Below are 19,192 nucleotides of genomic sequence, written 5' to 3' on the forward strand. Positions count from 1 at the left end.
GTGTGTGTGTGTGTGTGTGTGTGTGTGTGTGTGTGTGTGTGTGTGTGATGCAGTGCAGGTGCCCAAAGAGTCCAGAAGAGGGAGTCAGATCCTCTGGAGCTGGAGTTCCCGGTGTGAACTGTCCATCATGGATTCAGATCCTTTTGCAAGAGCTGTTCAAGCTGTTACTCATGACCCATCTCTTCAGCCCCTGGAGCTCTACATTTTAGATGAATAATTAAAAGCCAGATTTTCTTTGATATGTTAGTGGTAAAGTTAATTAGTCCCTGTGACTTACAGTGAGGTATAAAGAAAATGACACTGAATTGTGACTTCTGAGACAATGTTTCTGAACTTCAAAGGGTGTTTACACTTTGACCTTAGGTAAGAGGCTCTCACCCTCACATAGTCACTGAGATATATGGCTAACCACACGTTGGCTGCTGCGTCATTGGTGTTAAGATGGGATAGAGTGTGTGAAAAAGGGTTAGGCAGTTTGAAGATACTGCTATTATGATTACCAGTGCATGCCAGTCTGTGAAGTGTTTGTAGAATTCTTCTGATAGTTTAATAGTGTAAGCAAGAGAGGCATAGGGAGTCAAGGCACTTTGGTGAGTGGGGAGGGCAAGATTTGGATCCAGGACTGTCTGACAGTGGAACCCAAGCTCGTAAACACACAACTTTTATCATTATCTGAACGATAATTGCTGTGCAGTCTCCTCTGTGGACAGCCAAGGCAGGAAAAGCAGAACACATCTGAATTCTAAGCATGAAGCAAATTTGACGTCCGTTTTTGACTAAAACGGACTTCCACAGAGTCCTAACTTTCCAAATGTTTTCTTTTCTCAGAGCCTAATTGTCCTGAACCCACTGACAGTGACAGAGGAAGACATAAGACCGTCGCTAGAGAAACGCCTAGAAGCCATCATCAGTGGGGCTGCCCTGTTGGCTGACTCTTCCTGCACCAGGGACCTCCACAGGGAGCGGATTATCGCCCAGTGCAATGCCATTCGCCAGGCTCTCCAGGACCTGCTGTCGGAGTACATGAACAACGTAGGCAACTGGTTTCTTCTACTTGCATCTTCCTGGGGTGATCTTGAGCATTTTCTGGGATGCTCTTGTGTATGAAATATAGTCTTCTGCGAAGGAAGAGGTGATTTTATGGAGACAGATGCTGAGTTGGTTCTGTGGGTTATTTTCAGGAGTTTGGAGGTTGAAATCAGGACTAGAGAAGTATTTCTACATAGCTGGTTGGTTGTGGAAGTATCTAAATCTCAGTTGGAGAGTAAGAGTCGGAGGAACAAAACAAGTATTGCACAGTGATTTAGGGGATCAAAAGAAGGTGGAATGGTTTGTTGGTTGGAGCAGAGTTGGCAACAAAGGGTCACTAGCAGAGTGTGGTCTGAGGTGTGATGTGGAGATCAGGAGCTGTATTTGAAGGGTTAAAAAGCCCAGGAAATTTGAACAGTACTTTGTCTTCCCAAAGGTGACATAGTGCCATATGCTTGCTGTTAGGGGACCCACTCGGAAAGTTTGAAAATACTGACATCCTAAGTCTTTGTTTCTTTGATTCTGTGTCATGCATATATCATTGATGGAGCATGCGTCACCAGCGTTCACCTCAGATCTCAGTGCTATTACTTATACAGACAAGACGATCTTAGGATAACTTATATACAGTCATCCCTGTGTAATTAATTCCTCATAGCAAATGGTCAACTAAAATAATTACATGGAAAATTCAAAATGACTATTTTAAAAGAAATCCAATAGAGTGTATATTCATTATTATTCTATAAATTTGTTATTGTTTTTCACTTTTCTCTACTACTCCTAAATTATAAATGAAACGGTCACAGATGAGTCTATATGGGAAATATTATGGTATTTCTAGAGTTTAGAACTACATTTAAAGTATCCCCTCGGGATTATGGAATGTATCCCTAATCTGTAAGGTGAAGATAGAATACTATATATCAATCATGAAAAATCCTTAAATCGATAAACTACATAGTTATATTAAGAATACTTTATCATCCTGTAAGTAGCAATTTAAGGTTTAAACAGATACGTTTGGCAGTTATCAATCACAAAACATAAGACTTTTTTGATTAAGAAATGGAAGGTTTGAGATTGTGTATTATGAGTCGTTAGGTGGAGAAATGAAACGTGCTAAAAATGATGAATTTTTAAGATCCTTGGACATAATTGATGTATCTCTGTATTCTTTACATTTGATTATCTTACTACTGACCAAAAAAGCTCTTTCCTGACAAGAAATCAAAGTGGAGAAGAGATTTTGTTATTAGGAAGCCCATGTTAGTAATGTCACGTCCTGCTTGAATATCTGAAGCTGAAATGTTGCCATTGTTAGCATATGAGATTTTCTTATTAAAGATTGCCTGAGTAGTTCATCAATCACAGGAAACCTAGAAACTGAAAAGTATTAAACATATTATTCTCATCTTTTTAGAGAAAGTGTAGCAAAGCTATGCATATACTTATTTTATGTATAAACTATGAAATCACAGATAAATTTACTTTATGTAAAATAGAAGGTTGTACTTCTAGATATATAGATATACAACTTTCTTATTAACCTACACAGACTAATATATATGGATTCATGATTTGTGGGGTTCATTGTAAAATGAAAATGAAACAGTTATTACTTAAAACAGAGAAACTTTTTTCATAGTTGCTCTTAATAAATGAAATAAATCTTTATTTGTTACTTAATGTGATATGTCCCAGAAGGACAGCCTACTTGTGGAGTGAGGACACAGAACCCCAAAGGCCTTTGTGCTCCAGACTCACGACCATGAACTACCCTCATGGTTGCTAAGGCCACATTCAGAAGAGAAGGACAGTGTGTGGCAGTCCATCTCCGTACTCTTCCTGGCAGCGTGATGGCCTGTTAGCCTACTGTATTTCCTTGTCCTACTTGGTTACACATATTTTCATGGTGAAATTGCTAAGAATTTGAAGCCTACTGTAGCAGAGTGTTAAAAAAAATCATACTTGTTTTTGTTTTATGTATATGAATGTTTTGCCTATCTATATGTATGTAGTTACCACATGCATAAAATTTGTACAGATAGCAAAAGGGGGTATCAGATCCCCTAGAATTGGAGTTAGAGAAGATTGTGAACTGCCATAGGGTGCCAGGAACTTCTCTCTCTGCAAGAGCACTCAGCGCTTTTAACTGCTGAGCCATCTATCCAGCCTCCTTTATCAGTCTCATGGACAGGAATATTTTTTCTTGGATTGAGCTGAGCTTAAACCTTGCTCTGTTTGTACCATCCATTTGCCTCCAAATTGCATGATTTCCTTGTTTTTAATAGCTGAGTAGTATTCCATTGTGTAAATATTCCACCATTTCTTTATCAATTCTTCAGTTGAGGGAAATTTAGGTTGTTCCCAGGTTCTAGCTATTATGAAGAAAGCCGCTATGCACATAGTTGAGCAAGTGTCCTTGTTGATGGTGGAGCAAATTTGGGTATATGTCCAGGAGTGGTATAGCAGGGTCTTGAGGTAGAATTATTCCCAATTTTTGGAGAAAGTGCCAGATTGATTTCCAGAAGATGTATAATTTTGCACTCCCACCAGCAATGGAGGAGGCAAGTGCTATCACTTGAGATTTTGATCTTAGCCATACTGATGAGTGTAAGATGTAATCTTGGAGTTGTTTTGATTTGCATTTCTCTGATGACTAAGACATTGAGCATTTCTTTAAATGCTTCTCAGCCATTTGAGAATCCTTCGTTCTGAATTCTCAGTTTAGTTCTGTACTCCATTTTTCAATTGGATCATTTGTTTTGTTGGTGTTTAATTCTTAAGTTATTTGTATTTTTGCATATTATCCCTTTGTCAGATGTAGGATTGATGAAGATCTTTTCCCAATCAGTAGGCAGCCATCTTGTTCTATTGAGAGTGTCCTTTGACTTACAGAAGCTTTTCAGTTTCATGAGATGCCATTTATTAATTGTTGATCTTAGAGCCTGTGCTGTTGGTGTTCTGTTCAGGAAGTTGTCTCCTGGGCCAATGAGTTCCAGACTTTTCTCCACTTTGTCTTCTAACAGATTTGGAATATCTAGTTGTATGTCAAGGTCTTTGTTCCACTTGGACTGGAGTTTTGTAAATATGGATCGATTTGCCTTTTTCACATGCAAACATCCACTTAGACCAGCACTTTTTGTTGAAGATTTTCTTTTTTGTTCCATTTTATGGTTTTGAGCCAAAAATAAAGTGTCTGTAGGAGTGTGGGTTTATTTTCGAGTCTTCACTTTGGTTCCATTGATCAACCTGTCTGATTCTATGCCAATACATGCAGTTTTTATTACTATTGTTCTGTAGTATAGCTTGAAATCAGGGGTGTTGATACCACCAGAATTTCTTTTATTGTACAGAATTGTTTTGGTTATACGTTTTTCTATATGAAGTTAATGGTTGTTCTTTCCAGGTCTGTAAAGAATTGTGTTGGAATTTTAATGGGAATTGGATTGACTCTATAAATGGCTTTTTGTAGGATTGCCATTTTTAATATGTTAATCACACTGATCCAGGAGCATGGGAGAACTTTCCATCTTCTAAAATCTTCAGTTTCTTTCTTCAAAGACTTGAAGTTCTTGTCATACAGGTCTTTCACTTGCTTGGTTAGAGTAACACCAAGATATTTTATTTGTGACTGTTGTGAGGTATGTTATTTCCCTATTTTCTTTCTCAGCCTTTTTGTTGTTTATTTAAAGGATGGCTACTGACTTTGTTTTGAGTTAATTTGGTATCCAGACACTTTGCTGAAGGTGTATTTTGGCTGTAGTTCTCTGGTAGAATCTTGGGGGTCACTTATGTATACTATCATATCATCTGCAGATAGTGATACTTTGATTTCTTCTCTTCCAATTTCTTTCTCTTTGATCTCCTTTACTTGTCTTATTGCTCTAGCTAGAACTTCAAGTACTATATTGAAGAGATATGATGAGAGTGGGTAGCCTTGTCTTGTCCTTGATTTCAGTGGGATTGCTTTAAGGCTCTCTCCATTTAACTTGATGTTGGTTATTGGCTTGCTGTACATTGCCTTTATTGTGTTTAGGTATGTGCCTTTTATTGCTGATCCCTCCAAGACTTTAAACATGAAGGAGTATTGGATTTTGTCCAAATGCCTTTTCAGCATTTAATGAGATAATCATGTGGTTTTTTCCTTTGTTTGTTTATATGGTGGATTATGTTGATGGATTTTCATATGTTGAACCATCTCTGCATTCCTGGGATGAAGCCTACTTGATAATGGTGGATGATATTTTTGATGTGTTCCTGGTTTCGGTTTGCAAGTATTTTATTGAGTATTTTTGCATCAATATTCATAAAGGAGATTGGTCTGAAATTTTTTTTGTTGTTTTTTTTTTTTTTTGTATGGGTTAGGCATCAGTGTGACAGTGGTATCATTGAATGAGTTTAGCAATGTTCCTTCTGTTTTTATTTTGTGGAATACTTTGAGGAGTATTGTATGAGTTTTTCTTTGAAAGTCTGGTAGAATTGTGTGCTAAAACTATCTGGCCCAGGACTCTTTTGGATTGGGAGGCTTGTGATGACTGCTACTATTTCCTTAGGGGTTAGAGGTCTATTTAAATTGTTAACCTGGTCTTGATTTAACTTTGGAAAATGGTATCTATCAATAAAATCATCTATTTCATTTACGTTTTCCAAATTTGTGGCATATAGGTTTTTTGAAGTAAGATCTAATGATTCTTTGTTTTTCCTCAGTGTTTCTTGTTGTGACCCTTTTCATTTCTGATTTTGTTAATTTGGATACTTTCCCTCTGTCTTTTAGTTAGTTTGGCTAAGGGTTTGTCTATCTTGTTGATTTTTCTCAAAGAACCAGCTCTTGCTTTTGTTGATTCTTTCTATTGTTCTCTTTGTTTCTAGGTTACTGGCTTCAGCCCTGAGTTTAATTATTTCCTGCCCTGGCTCCTTTTGGGTGTGTTTGCTTCCTTATTTTTTAGAGCTTTCAGGTGAGCTGTTAAGTTGCTAGTATGAGCTTTCTCCACTTTCTTTATGAAGGAACTTAATGCTATGAGCTTTTTTCTTAGCACTTTCATTGTATCCCATAAGTTTGAATATGTTGTGCCTTCATTTTTATTGAATTCTAGGAAGTCTTTAATTTCTTTCTTTATTTCCTCCCTGACCCAGTCGTCATTAAGTAGAGTTGTTCAGTTTCCATGAGTTTATAGGCATTCTGTTATTTCTGTTGTTGAACTATAGCTTTAATCCATGATGGTCTGAATAGAATAGAAGGTAGTATTTCATTTTTTTTGTATTTGTTGAGGCTTGCTTTATGTCCAAGTATGTGGTCAAGTTTAAAGAAGGTTCCATGAGGTGTTGAAAAGAAGGCCTATTCTTTTGTGTTTGGATGGAATGTTCTGTAGATATCTGTTAGGTCCAATTGACTCATTATGTTGGTTAGTTTCATTATTTCTCTGTTTAAGTTGTCTCAATAATCTGTCCATTGGTGAGAGAGGTGTGTTGAAGTCTCTTAGTCTTAATGTGTGGGGTTTGCTGTGTGATTTAAGCTTTAGTTTTTTTTTTTTAATAACAAATGTGGGTGCCCTTGCATTTGGGGCATATATGTGCAGGATTAACACATCATCTTGGTGGATTTTTCCCTTGATGAGTGTGAAGTGCCCTTCCCCATATCTTTTGATTACTTTTGGTTGAAAGTATATTTTGTTAGATATTAGAATAGCTACTCTTGCTTGCTTCTTGTGTCTGTTTGCTTGGAAAACCTTTTTCCAGCCCTTTATTCTGAGTTAATATCTATTATTGTTGCTGAGGTGTGTTTCTTGTATGAATGATAGGTCCTGTTTATGCATTCATTTTTTTAGCTTCTGTCTTTTTATTGGGGAGTTGAAGCCATTGATGTTGAGAGATATTAATGACACCCGTAGTTGTTAATTTCTATTATTTTGGTGTTGGTGGTGGTAGAGTGTTTGTGTTTGTCATGTGCGTGCTTCCCCTCTTTTGGTTTTGCTGTTGTGGGTTATTTATTTTCTGGGTGTGATTAGCTTTCTGGGGTTGGAATTTTTCTTCTAGCACCTTCTGGATTTGTGGGTAGGCATTGTTTAATTTTGTTTCTGTTGTGGAATATCTTGTTTTCTCCATCCATGTGATTAAAAGTTTTGCTGGGTATAGTAGTCAGGGCTGACATCTGTGGTCTCTTAGTGTCTGTAAGATATCTGCTTAAGCCTTTCTTGTTTTTTTTCTTGAAGTTTCTGGTGAGCAGTCAGGTATAATCTGCCTTTATATTTAACTTGGCCTTTTTTGCCTTGCAGCTTTTAATGTTCTTTCTTTGTTCTGTACATTTAGTGTTTTAACAGATATGTGACAGGAAATTTTTTTCTAGTCCAATTTATTTAGTAGTCTGTAGGCTTCTTGTATGTTTATAGGCATCTTTTTATTTAGTTTGGGGAAATTTTCTTCTATGATTTTGTTGAAAATATTTTCTGGGCCTTGGAGATTGGAGATTGGAGATTGGAAATTCTTTTCCCATTATTCTTAGGTTTGGTCTTTTCATAGTGTCCCAAATTTCTTGGATATTTTGTGTCAGAAACTTTTTAGATTTACCATTTTCTTTGACTGATTTCTTCAATCTTAGCTTCTTCACCTGAGATTCTTTCTTCCATCTCTTGTATTCTGTTGGTGATGCTTTTGTCTGTTGTTTCTGTTCTCTTCCTTAGGTTTTCTATCTTTAGGATTACCTCAGATTATGTTTTCTTATTGCCTCCATTTCCATTTTTAGGTATTAGACAGTTTTATTTATTTTCTTCACCTGTTTGTATTTTCCTGCATTTCTTTGAGGGATTTATTTTCCTCTTTTAAGGCCTCTATCATTTTCATAACCTCAGATTTAAGATTGCTTTCTTGCATTTCAGGTGTGTTAATATCCTCAGGGCTTGCTGTGGTAGGATAGCTGGATTATGGTGATGTCATCTGGACTTGGGTATTGTTGCTTGTGATTGACCTCTAGACATCTGGTTGACCCTGGTATTATCAGGCCTGGTTGGCTCTGATAGTAGTGGGTCTATGGTGGTTATAGGTAGCGCTCATGGTCCAGATAGCTGTAGTCCTCTGGCTTTCCTGCTGCTCCCTGATCCCTGCTGGTCTTCAGGGCCAAAGATCAGAATGAGTCTCAGGAAATGGTACAGGCCCAGGAACTGGGGTGTAGGGCACACTGGGAAAGTGCAGAGGGCCCTGGGTAGACCTCACCACTGGCAGGCTTTGGCAAGCCAGTAGATGGAGAGGGCACTCACCTGCTTCTCCCGATCCCTTCTGATCCCCTGTAGATGGGATGGGTCCCAGGAAAAGGTGCAGACCTGGAAACTGTGGTGTGGGGTACACCAGGGAAGTGGAGTGCAGAGGGCCCAGACTGTCTTAATTATTCAAATTCCTTGGCAGCTTTATAGGTGAAAAGCCTGCCAAAAGTCTCATTGGGTTGAAGTCACCATGTTGGAGGGTCGTATTATTTTCTGGTGTCTTGGGTAAGGATCCATTTTCTACTTGTCTCCAGCTTCTGGAGGACATGTTCATTCCTTTACTCATGGTTCTGTTTACACATCCTCACAGCCAGTAATACCACATGCTTCCAACTCTGCTTTTGACTCTGGACACACTCGGAAAGAAAACATTTTAGATGATTAGATAGGACCCACCTAGGTCATCTTAAGACCCTAAACTTCAATTCCATCTTCTCATGACAACATCCATAGATGATGAGAATTAAGGAGTCAATATATCTGTAGAACTAGCCCCATAAGTATCAGCCTTCCCTAGACAACTGAGCAATTATTTTATTTTGAACCTACTGTAGGAAATAGACCTCAGATTCTAAGGTCTATGTAGGCAAACCACATGTATGTTTTGTTTAAGATTTTATCCCAAGCCCCTGTCACTTAGAAAAAGCTGAGCTGTATTTTTTTAAAGGAAGAATGAATGAAATGATTGCACATTGCACATGCCATTTAATGAAGAAACAACCTCTTTGACATGAAATGAGTTTCAGGCATTTACTAAGTTTTATGACTGAATGCCTGTGAGAAAAAGCCTTCTTTTGCAAAGTACAGGGTTCTTCAATAAATCTATGTGAATCTTCAGGAACATTCTTTTCCATCACAGTCCTTCCATTTGGATTTTTATCTGGCTATATTCCAACAAAGGATTTTTTTTTTTTTTTTGAGACAAGCTTTCTATGTGTAGCCTCAGCTGTACTGGACTCACTCTGTAGACCAGGCTGGTCTCAAACTCACAGAGATCCACCTCCCTCTGCCTTCCTGAGTGCTGGGATTACAGGTGTATTCCACCATTCCTGACCCAACATAGGATTTTTATTCATTTGAGAACACACTCTTGAGAACATTGAGAATCAGAGAAAACACAGCTTCTTTCTCTTGAAACTTTGGAGTAGATGCTCCTAAGATAGCCCTGCTGATTTTGTTATACTTTCATGATTGGCTAAGTCTAGTCCATCATTTTGGTAAAAAATATATGTAAGGAATTTCTGAAACTGGAGCAAAACTACCCTCTAAAAAAGAAAGGACTCAGGGGAATCAGTTATCTTTATATGGTGGTCTTTTATAACTAATGAAAATAGTGTTTGAAGGTGAGTAAGCTATCATGTTTGAGTTTTATGATATCAGTAGGTATAGGTATTTTGGGGAGAATGTTAACATCATACTGGTGTTGAATGTTTGATGCATTGTTACACAGGGTCTCCAGGTAGTGTGTATGAACTGCACCCAGGGGATTCTTAACTGTAGGGGAATTTTAGAGCACCGAGTGAGTGACAGATAATGATGCCAGAATAAACCAATCAGACCTGAGCTTAATTTAAGGACTAATTAGAGTTTCTATACATCTCAGCTGATCACTGTTTTCTTCTGTTGTCTAACATTTTATTCTCATTAATTGTTTAGTGAGTAAGTAACCAAATGGACTGGCTTTTGATATTCAGAAGTCAATTTCATTTGTATGCATTGCTTATCTGGGGAAGCTGTGATGCTTCAGTAAAGCCTACAAATGGTTATTCTGAGATTCCTTTATATATAGGACCAGGACCCCTTTCTTGAAAGTTTATTTTGGAAATAATCACTGCCTTAGCTAATTTGTTCTAGTAGCCAGGAGTGTCTGTGAGCAATGGCTGTTACTACTAAAGACAAGTTAGGATTAAAATTTTTCCAAATGTAGAGTTGGGGAAGTGGGTCAGTTTGTAAAGTGCTAGTCATGCAAACGTAAAGACCTGAATTGGATCCCTTAGAAGCCACATAGCAAAGGCAGATCTGGTAATGTGCACTTGTAGTCTCGGTGCTGCAGAGGTAGCAACAAGCCTTTGTTGGCCAGAGGTAAGCTGAATCAACAAGTTTCAGTGAGAGACCCTGCCTCAAAATAAACAGTGTGCAAGGTTCCTGAGAAATGACACTTAGATGCATATTTCCACATACTTACAGCACTCCAACCATATGTGCATACAAACCACACACACACACACACACACACACACACACAACAAACATAAATCCTGAAAATGTAGAGAATTTGTCAGGCCTATTTTCCCCCTTTCTTTACCCCTGTGGGACTGCGTATTAAAACTGTTCAGTTTTCCTATATTTGGCAGTTTTTATTATTTCCTAAAATGGTCTATTATGCCATGGGGTTTAAAAGGCTGCTTATACGGGGAACACTGTTTTTTCTTTCTTTTAAAAATTTAATCTAATTTTTATTTATTTTATATCACAGTTGTAGCCCCTCCCTCATCTCCTCCCAGTCCCATCATCCGTCCTTCTTCTCCCCCATCCCCTTCCCCTAGTCCACTTAAAGGAGGAGTTCTCCTTCCCTGCCATCTGACCCTAGCTTACTAAGTCTCTTCAGAACTTCCTGAATCTTCTTCCTCTGTGGACTAGCAAGGCTACATCACCAGGGGGAAATGATCAAAGAACAGGAAACTGAGTTCACAGCAGAGACAGCCCCTGCTTCACTTACTTGGGAACCCACATGGGGACTGAGGTGCCTATGGTCCACTTCTGAGCAAGAGGTCTAGGTCCTCTCTTTGCATGGTCCTTGGTTGGTGCATTAGTCTATGCAGGATCACCTGGGTCCAGATATTTTGCTTTGTTGCTCTCCTTGTGGCGCTCCTGTCCCCTCTGCGTCCTTCCATTCCCACGGCTTCCATAAGACTCCCTGTGTTCTGCCCAAATTTGGTTGTGAGACTTTCCATCTTCAATCCCCTGTTAGGTGGAGCTTCTCTATGGTAGGGTCCTGTCCTGGGGAACACTGTTTTTCAATTTCTCTATATATGGCTTTACAATCTTAAGTAATGTAAGAGAAATAAGTAGTATCCGTTTTAGTTTTATGAAGTATTAGAATTGCTAAAATCAGAGCTGGAAAACTTAGATCAGAGCACATGGCCAAAGTTCAAGAAAATATAAAGGAACTGAAGTGAAGTAGCTGCTTCAAATATTGAAACAGAAATGTATGAACAGGTATCAAGAGAAATTCTATATAATATTAAATAGCAGTGGTCTGTTTAAGTGGGAAAATTGGTTTTATATTTCATGTATTTTTTTCAATACAAGACCAGGCTTTTTACAGGTGCTTGAGAGTATGAATTATTCTCTTAAGCTGCTATGGGGCTGAGCATCATTCTTCTCACAGCTCTCTAGTTATTTGAATGATTTGACTATGAATGTCTGAGTCTTTCTGGACAAGCTATGTTTGGGGTCATCTAAATCTGTTGGGTAGGGAATGTTCACTTTAGGACTTCAGAGAGTTTGTGCCGTATGTACTAGAGTCTTCTGAAGTGAGTTCCATAAACCTCTTTGTTTTGCTCCAATGTTCCAATCCCTTTTAAAAACCAAAGAGTAGTAATTATACTGAAATGCTAAGTACATAATTACTGAAGTAACCAGTTCTTGTTTTTATTTTTTAAAATTGTGACCCATATCTTTATTTGCTTGTTTTATGTGTTTTGCCTTCATACATGTATGTGCATCATGTGCATGCCTGGTGTTCTTATCAGGTCCCCTGGAATTGGAGTTACAGACGGTTGTGAGCCACCATGTGGGTGCTGGGAAGTGAACCTGGGTCCTTTGCAAGAACAACAAGTGTTCTTAACCACTGAGTGAGTCATCTCTCCAGCCCCAGCCCCACAACATTTTGTTTTGTTCTGTTTTTTTTTTTTTTGGTTGTTTCGTTTTTTTTTTTAATTTTTTATTAATTACACTTTATTCATTTTGTATCCCCCCATAAGCCCCTCCCTCCTCCCCTCCCAACTTCATCCTCCCTCCCCTTTCTGCATGCATGTCACTCCCCAAGTTCACTGATAGGGGAGGTTCTCCTCTCCTTTCTGATCTTAGTCTATCAGTTCTCATCAAAGGTGGCTGCATTGTCCTCTACTGTGGCCTGGTAAGACTGTTCCCCCCTCAGGGGGAGGTGATCAGAGAGCAGGCCAATCAGATTATGTTAGAGGAAGTCCCTCTTCCCATTACTATGTAACCCACTTGGACACTGAACTGCCATGGGCTACATCTGTGCAGGGGTTCTAGGTTATCTCTATGAATAGTCCTTGGTTGGAGTATGAGTCTCTGGGAAGTTCCCTGTGTTCAAATTTTCTTGTTCTGTTGCTCTCCTTGTGGAGACCCTGTCCTTTCCAGCTCTTACTATTTCCCACTTTTTACATAAAATTCCATTCACTTTTTAAAGCAGATATCCAGTATTGGAAATAAAGCCAAACAAACCAGGAAATACACAGCTAGAGCCAAGAACATGAGGGGAGAACATGTTAAATTTTTTCTTGATTTCTTTTATAATATAATTACAGCATTTCCTCCTTTTCTTTCATGCCCCCGTATACCTCATTTTGTTTTCTTTCAAATTCTTGGCCTCTCTCTTTTTTTTAATTAATATAGCTACTGGCCTCTCTCAATCTCTCTTTTTTGATTATTCTAATTATTCTAATTATTACAGCTACAACACACATTTCTAAATACAGTTTTCTGAATCTGTATAGTGTCTGTATGTTATTTGTATGTATATTTTCAGGGCTTACCATTTAATATTGGATAACCAATTGTTACGCTCTCTTTTGGGGAAGACTTTCTCACTCTCAGTATTTCTTAGTTGCTTGTTTGTTTGTTTTGTGTGTGTGTGTTTGTATGTAGGGTTGAGGCTTCATGGGAAGTTTGGCATGTCTATTATTATTGTCCTTGTTCAGCTCATGTTTAGGCAGCCATGTGGAAGATACTTTGTGTGTGTAGCTTCTGACATTGAACATGGTGATGTCTGTAAAACTGAGACAACTAAGATGTAGTGGAAGATGCCTTATATGGCAAGACGGGGCTTCTTTCCAGAGCCCTACACAGGGAAAGTTGTAGGAGGTTACAGGCCCTCAGCCCCTTTGCATGGAGGCCAAGAGCATCTTACCTGTTTCCTTCTACCAGAGGCCTGTGGTTGGGTTGTTCTTTTTGTATATAGTTTCAACTAGTTACTTCCTCACACTAGGGCACCCGTACTTCCTAGTTTTTTTTTTTTCTTCTTGTAATGACAATAGGCTTTACTTAAAAGTTTTTTCTTCCATAAAAAGAAATAGTTTGGATGATAGAAGTGACAAAAGTACAGTAGGATTTAAGAATCTTTGCATGAACTGTTTTTACTTTGACAAACTTTAAGGGTCCTGAGCCTAGTAGTTGCTAGCCAGCATCTGATAGGAACATGAAGAGAGTTGTCAAGTAGTATGGGTCCAGACTGAAAAAATTAAGGTTAGCATGTGAAAAGGTTATTGGGAAATTCGCTGAGGAGAATGTGTGACATAGGCGAGACTGGTAGCAAAGTCATGCACAATGGGAAGGACTCTTTTTTTTTAATTTTTATTTTTTTATATTAATCACAGGTTTTTTACTTTGTATCCCAACTGTATCCCTCTCCCTCCTTCCCTCCCAATCCCACCCTCCCTCCTTCATCTCCTCCCTGCCCCTTTCCAAGTCCACTGAGAGGGGAGTGGGAAGGACTCTTAATCGAGTACACTAGAACAAGGACAGTGGAGTCATCTTCTCTGCAGCTACCAGCCATTGGCTACAGGTCATTCCTGGGGCAGGCAGCCTTGGAAGAGATTCTTGCAACTGAGGATAGGCCCTAATGAGTACAGGGATGCCTGTCATCTGCTGCCCAAAATGCCAGCTGAAAAGGAAATCTGGAAAGGATATCCAGGGAAACATGCATGACCTGACCCAGAACTCCAGCTATCGACCAAAGTGGAACTGTCTTTTCTCTAACTCTGAACAAGGAGATAGTACACTGTCTTAGCAAGTAGGTAGCTGTCTTCTAGAGTCTTTAATTCACCATTGGAAATTCAAGAATAAACATACTTTGTCTTCCAAACTGAGACACTTCTGAGAGAGGGAATTGGTATATATATATATATTGGTAGGCTTGATTGTACAGGAGGTCCAAGTCAGGCTGATCCTAAGCAAACTGTAGTGAATGGCCACCTGGAAATTTCGTGACTTTCTACGCATTATAAATACAGTGATACATATTGGTTAACATACAGTTAACACATCTTTGCTGACAGATTCTGCATTGTCCATGAAAGATAGCTAAAATTTATTTCAGTTTCAAGTTTTATGGGCAGTGTTGCAACTTCTGATCACATGAATTCCTATAGAGACAGCATCCTATGGAACTGGTAGTTTCAGGCTCTAAAAAAATGAGGTTCTGGTTGTCAAGGGATCAGGCAAAGCAATAAGTAAAATGAGCGTTATGAGGGGAAGCTGCAGTCAGGATGTACTGAAACAAAAACAAACAAACAAAAAACCCCACTGCAGCACCCAGAAGAGAGTGACCCACTCTGGAGGAAGAGAACACAGGCTTCACAGACAGAGGAGAGTGTGCTTCTGCTGGTTTCAAAGGCCGAGTCACAGCCTGGCACACAGCTGATGTATAATGTAATAGTCTGTTCAAAGGTACAAGCGCAGAAGTCACAGTGCTTGTTGTGGGGATATGCATAATTTAGTTAGGTGGGAAAGAAGAGAAGGTCAGATATGAGGACAAGCACTGGCCATTAAATGCCATTGTCTCCCCCACCCCCCGATTTTTGGCTAAACGTAGTTACTTGCTTGTAAAAGAAACCAGGGTTCAATTTAAGCCTGTCTCTCCTTAGTAGTGATTCCTATTTAGCTTCTACTCAGTCTTTGAATGTATCCATTCAGGGTATAAAACTGCTGGGTTGTAGGACCCAAGGTGAGTTCACAGCCAGGGAGATAGTCTAGTGATAAACCTGGCTGAGTTTCCAGCAAAGAGCCAGCATGAGCTGCTGTAACCATGTGGCTCTTGGCATGTTTAGTCTTCTCTCACTCCAGCTGTAGCCAGCCCTCCCCTGCACCTGCACTGAGACCCGGTGTGTGAAATCCCAAATGACCCCAGTTCTCTGAGAACCTTGGCAGCCAATAAAATAGTTGCTGCATTCACCACCAGGTTTTAAGATAGCATCTCACACAGCAATTGATCACCAGAACACACAGAACTTGGTGTGCAATGACTTGACCTCGCAACGTGCAGAGAAGATGGGGAGCATTTCAACACCAAGTTGCGTGGGTCAACTGAAAGGCGTGGAGGAAGCAGACTCACCCGTTAATCACAGAAACCGAAGGCTGTGAAGCTGAACCAGTAAGCACAAGTATATAGAAAAGTATTTTTAACGGTTTTTTTTTATTACCACTAATAGATAAGGCCTTGGTAAAATACAGCCTCTGTAGCCATCATTGTAACAGGTCTGTAGCGGGTAAGCCTTACCTAAAGATAAAGGGGTCAGAGTCTGATATCAGGTATGGACAAGGAAGAGCCTAGGTCAGTCATGGTCCTGTACAATTATATCTTAACACGCTGGTGTGTATGTGCACTGCTCTCTGGCAGTAGCGATGGCTGTCATGCATTTGTAAAACAACTTTTCCATTGATAATTCCCAAATATGTGTGGCTATCGGTTACTCTCTTCAGTGACAGTAAACACTGAGTGAATACAATTCATGCTGCAGGATGGTCATAGGGAGGAGTTCATTTAGCCCTTCTTGCTTACAAGTCTCCTTCACTTGTCTGCAATGAGAATTTGAATCTTAGTATTGTCAGAGGTTTCAAGAAAAAAGGAATATTCAGAAACAAAACAAAACAAAACAAAACAAAAAAACCCCAAAAATCAAAAACGCCAAGTTTTCCAGAAGGTAAGTTTGTCAATTGCTTTGCATTTTGAGAGAGAAGAACAATTAATTCTTTTGTTTGGTGCAAAATAAATGTGATAATAACTATTATTATTATTATTTGTTCTGCGAAAGCAGAAGCTTCCCTTAATTTTGTCACTCCTTCAGAAATATTGACTGCTTGTTTCTTCTCCTTGGCTTTGACGTAAGACCTGGAACTTGTAAACACTAGTAAACTAAATCTACTGGAGGGCTTCTCTCTCCTTTTTCTGTAGCGCCTTTGTCTGTCTTTGTGTGAAGGTAATACTAATTTTGTAACATGGTTTGCAATGTTCAGTTTTGTTGTAAGTGACTGAGGACTGGATTTCATTATTCTTAAAACGAAATATTCCTTGTATTTGCCAATGCACATACTTGTTTCAGGGATTTTCTTTTCCTGTGTGTTTTTTATGACTAAGTTAGTCTCCATGCCAGGTGTAGATATGTTGAAATTACCTGTTTCCACATGATTAATTTGGGAGAGGTTGAAAGTTTTGAGGACTTGTCTCGTTTGCTTTCAGCTATTTGTATGCTGGTGACAAACTGTTAGTAGTCTATTATGATCCTTTCACTTTCTGCCTGCATTGTATTTGAGGTCCTTCCTCCCTAGTTTTTAGATCAGCTTATCAATGCATATCTTAAAAAAAAAAACTTCTCATTGTTTTCTTTAAATTTTTTTTGTTTTGTATTTTATTTTTACTAATTTCATATTTTCTCATGATCTTTTTTTATTTTAATTTGTTTTTCGGTTTCCAGGTTTTGTTCTTTGTGTGTGTGTGTGTGTGTTTGTGATGTGAAATGTTTGCTATTTTTCTGTCTTTTTAAAAAGCAGACATTTATCATATAAGCTTCCCTATTCATAAATATTTTATTTTAAATTGCGTATCAAATGTATCTCTCTCTCTCTCTCTCTCTCTCTCTGTGTGTGTGTGTGTGTATACACTTGAAGAGTACAATAGAGAACATTGTCTGACTCCCCCCTCCTGGAGCTGGATTTATGTGTGGAAGTGATGCTCTCTGACTTGGGTGTTGGAAACTGAACTCATACTGTGCAACAACAGCAAAAGCACTCTTAACCCTGAACCATCTCTCCAGCCCCTAAACATCCCTCTTCATATTGCTTTTGGTACTTTCATCCATGTTAGTGTGCTATGCCTTCACTCTGTTATTCTCATGATGTTGTCTAACAGTCTGTTCCTTCCTTAACCTCTTGGTCATTCAACTACGTTACTTAATTTTTTTGTATTAGTGTGTTTTCCTTTTTTTTTTTTTTTCTTGTGCTGTTGATATTTGAGGTTAGGAAAGATACTGATTATGATTTTGTTAACCCTGAATGTGTCTGTTATTTTATGACTTAGGGTGTGTTTATCATGAATATTCTGGTTACACTTATTTGGGAAGAACATGTATCCCTTCATTGCTTGGTGGCATGTTTCTCTTGGTTTCATTTGATGTAAGTTATACTATTTTCTTTAGACTTTCTATCTGTGTGTTTTTTCCTTATTGGAATGAGAAAGCAGAGAAAGTTGCTTTGTGGTTGTTCATTGTCTTTTTTTGTTTTCCATTTCTCTTCAGTAGTTGTGGGGGTGGTGTTGAAGCTTGTGCTAGCTTACTATTTCAAACTACCGAAATTCTCAAAATCCCAGAGGTTGCTAGAGTGTAGTCAGCTCTCTCAGCAGGTTAGTCCCTCAGGCAGTCCCAGAAAAATAACAATGTTAGCTGAGTGATTGCTTCTATTCTTTCTTTCTCTAGGACTAGCCTGGGATTCCACCTCCCTCACCCCCCAATTTATTTGCCTTATCCTGAGCTTTGAGGAGGATGGTGCTAGCTTGCTTATTCAAAAGATAGTTTATGTTTTCAATGGCCCCTCATGACAAGAGAGTGTCGGGCTCCATCAAGATACATGAGACAGAAGATGGTGTTTCACGAAGCCCCCATAAGAAGCAAAATTTGAAATATATTTCTTTTCCTATGACTGGGTCTTCTATCATTATATGGCACCGTGTTGGGGTAGGACCATGACAAAAACATTTCTTGAATATTCCTGGCATGTCTGATGTGGCTGGTTTGAACGTCCTCTTAGTTGTTTTCTGGGTTTTTGACGTAGGGAATGATTCTGAGTATCATTATTGAGCTGTTATATCTATTAAGGCAAAAATAGTCCAGGCCTTCCTGATTCTACCAGTTTGCAAACATCCCTAAGAGTCCTGACATGGACTACCATTTCTCTTCCCCCTCTTCCTTCTTTCTTTCCTTCTCTTCTTCTTCTATAGTAGTTCTGTTGAGAAAAGTCTGTATAGTTTCCCATCATCTAGGAATGGTTCAAGTTCCCACTCATTACTAAGGGTTTCTTATGAGCTTCCCAAGATGTCATTCTGACTGTGTAACTATAGGTAATAGGGAAATAGGTAATAGGGAAAGTATGTGGAAATCCTCAGACTTGGGTCTTTGCCCATTTCTTCCGTCATTAAAATGAAACTCATTAAAAATGGAAGGAAGGTTATTGGCCAGGAATGTACTAAGAAGTCTGGCACAGGCGCAAGGAGCACTCTTGGGAAAGTCAGAGTCTTCAATCTTCACAGTACTGGAATGTGATGCCGCTGTCCCTGGCGGCAGCAGTAATGACAGAGCTCTCAGAGGCCTGACCTGTACAAGGCCAGACCCACTTCTGAGGTCTCTGTGATTTCTAAAAGGATTAAGGATCCCCTTAGTCATTTTTTTTTTCAAGCTCTTGCTTCTGTATGGAGCATAACTGGGCAGTAAGTTCATTCATGCCATCAGTGCCCTGGTGGTCTCACCTCCATTTTTTAATTTTTACTTTCTTTTGCACGGCACTTAGCTATCCTTCCTTCGTTTTTGCCTACTTCATGTTATTTTTCTTTGGTATCTTTTACTGTGACAGAAACCCAGAGTGGCTTCAGTCAGAGACTGAAGGGACAT

The 19,192-nt window shown here is 39.0% G+C and overlaps 1 protein-coding gene across 1 annotated transcript in view; it reads left to right on the plus strand.

The window, feature by feature from the left end:
* Positions 1–19,192, plus strand: part of Ctnna3 (catenin alpha 3) — a 1,637,506-nt gene that overhangs the window by 377,510 nt on the left and 1,240,804 nt on the right. The window contains exon 6 of the mRNA XM_055598913.1: positions 829–1,032. Within this exon, the coding sequence (XP_055454888.1) occupies positions 829–1,032 (204 nt within the window). The remainder of the gene's footprint in view (positions 1–828; positions 1,033–19,192) is intronic.

The sequence above is a fragment of the Psammomys obesus genome, unplaced genomic scaffold (assembly GCF_907164565.1).
Source record: "Psammomys obesus unplaced genomic scaffold, mPsaObe1.curated_primary_1811, whole genome shotgun sequence".
Classification (NCBI taxonomy): Eukaryota; Metazoa; Chordata; class Mammalia; order Rodentia; family Muridae; genus Psammomys; species Psammomys obesus.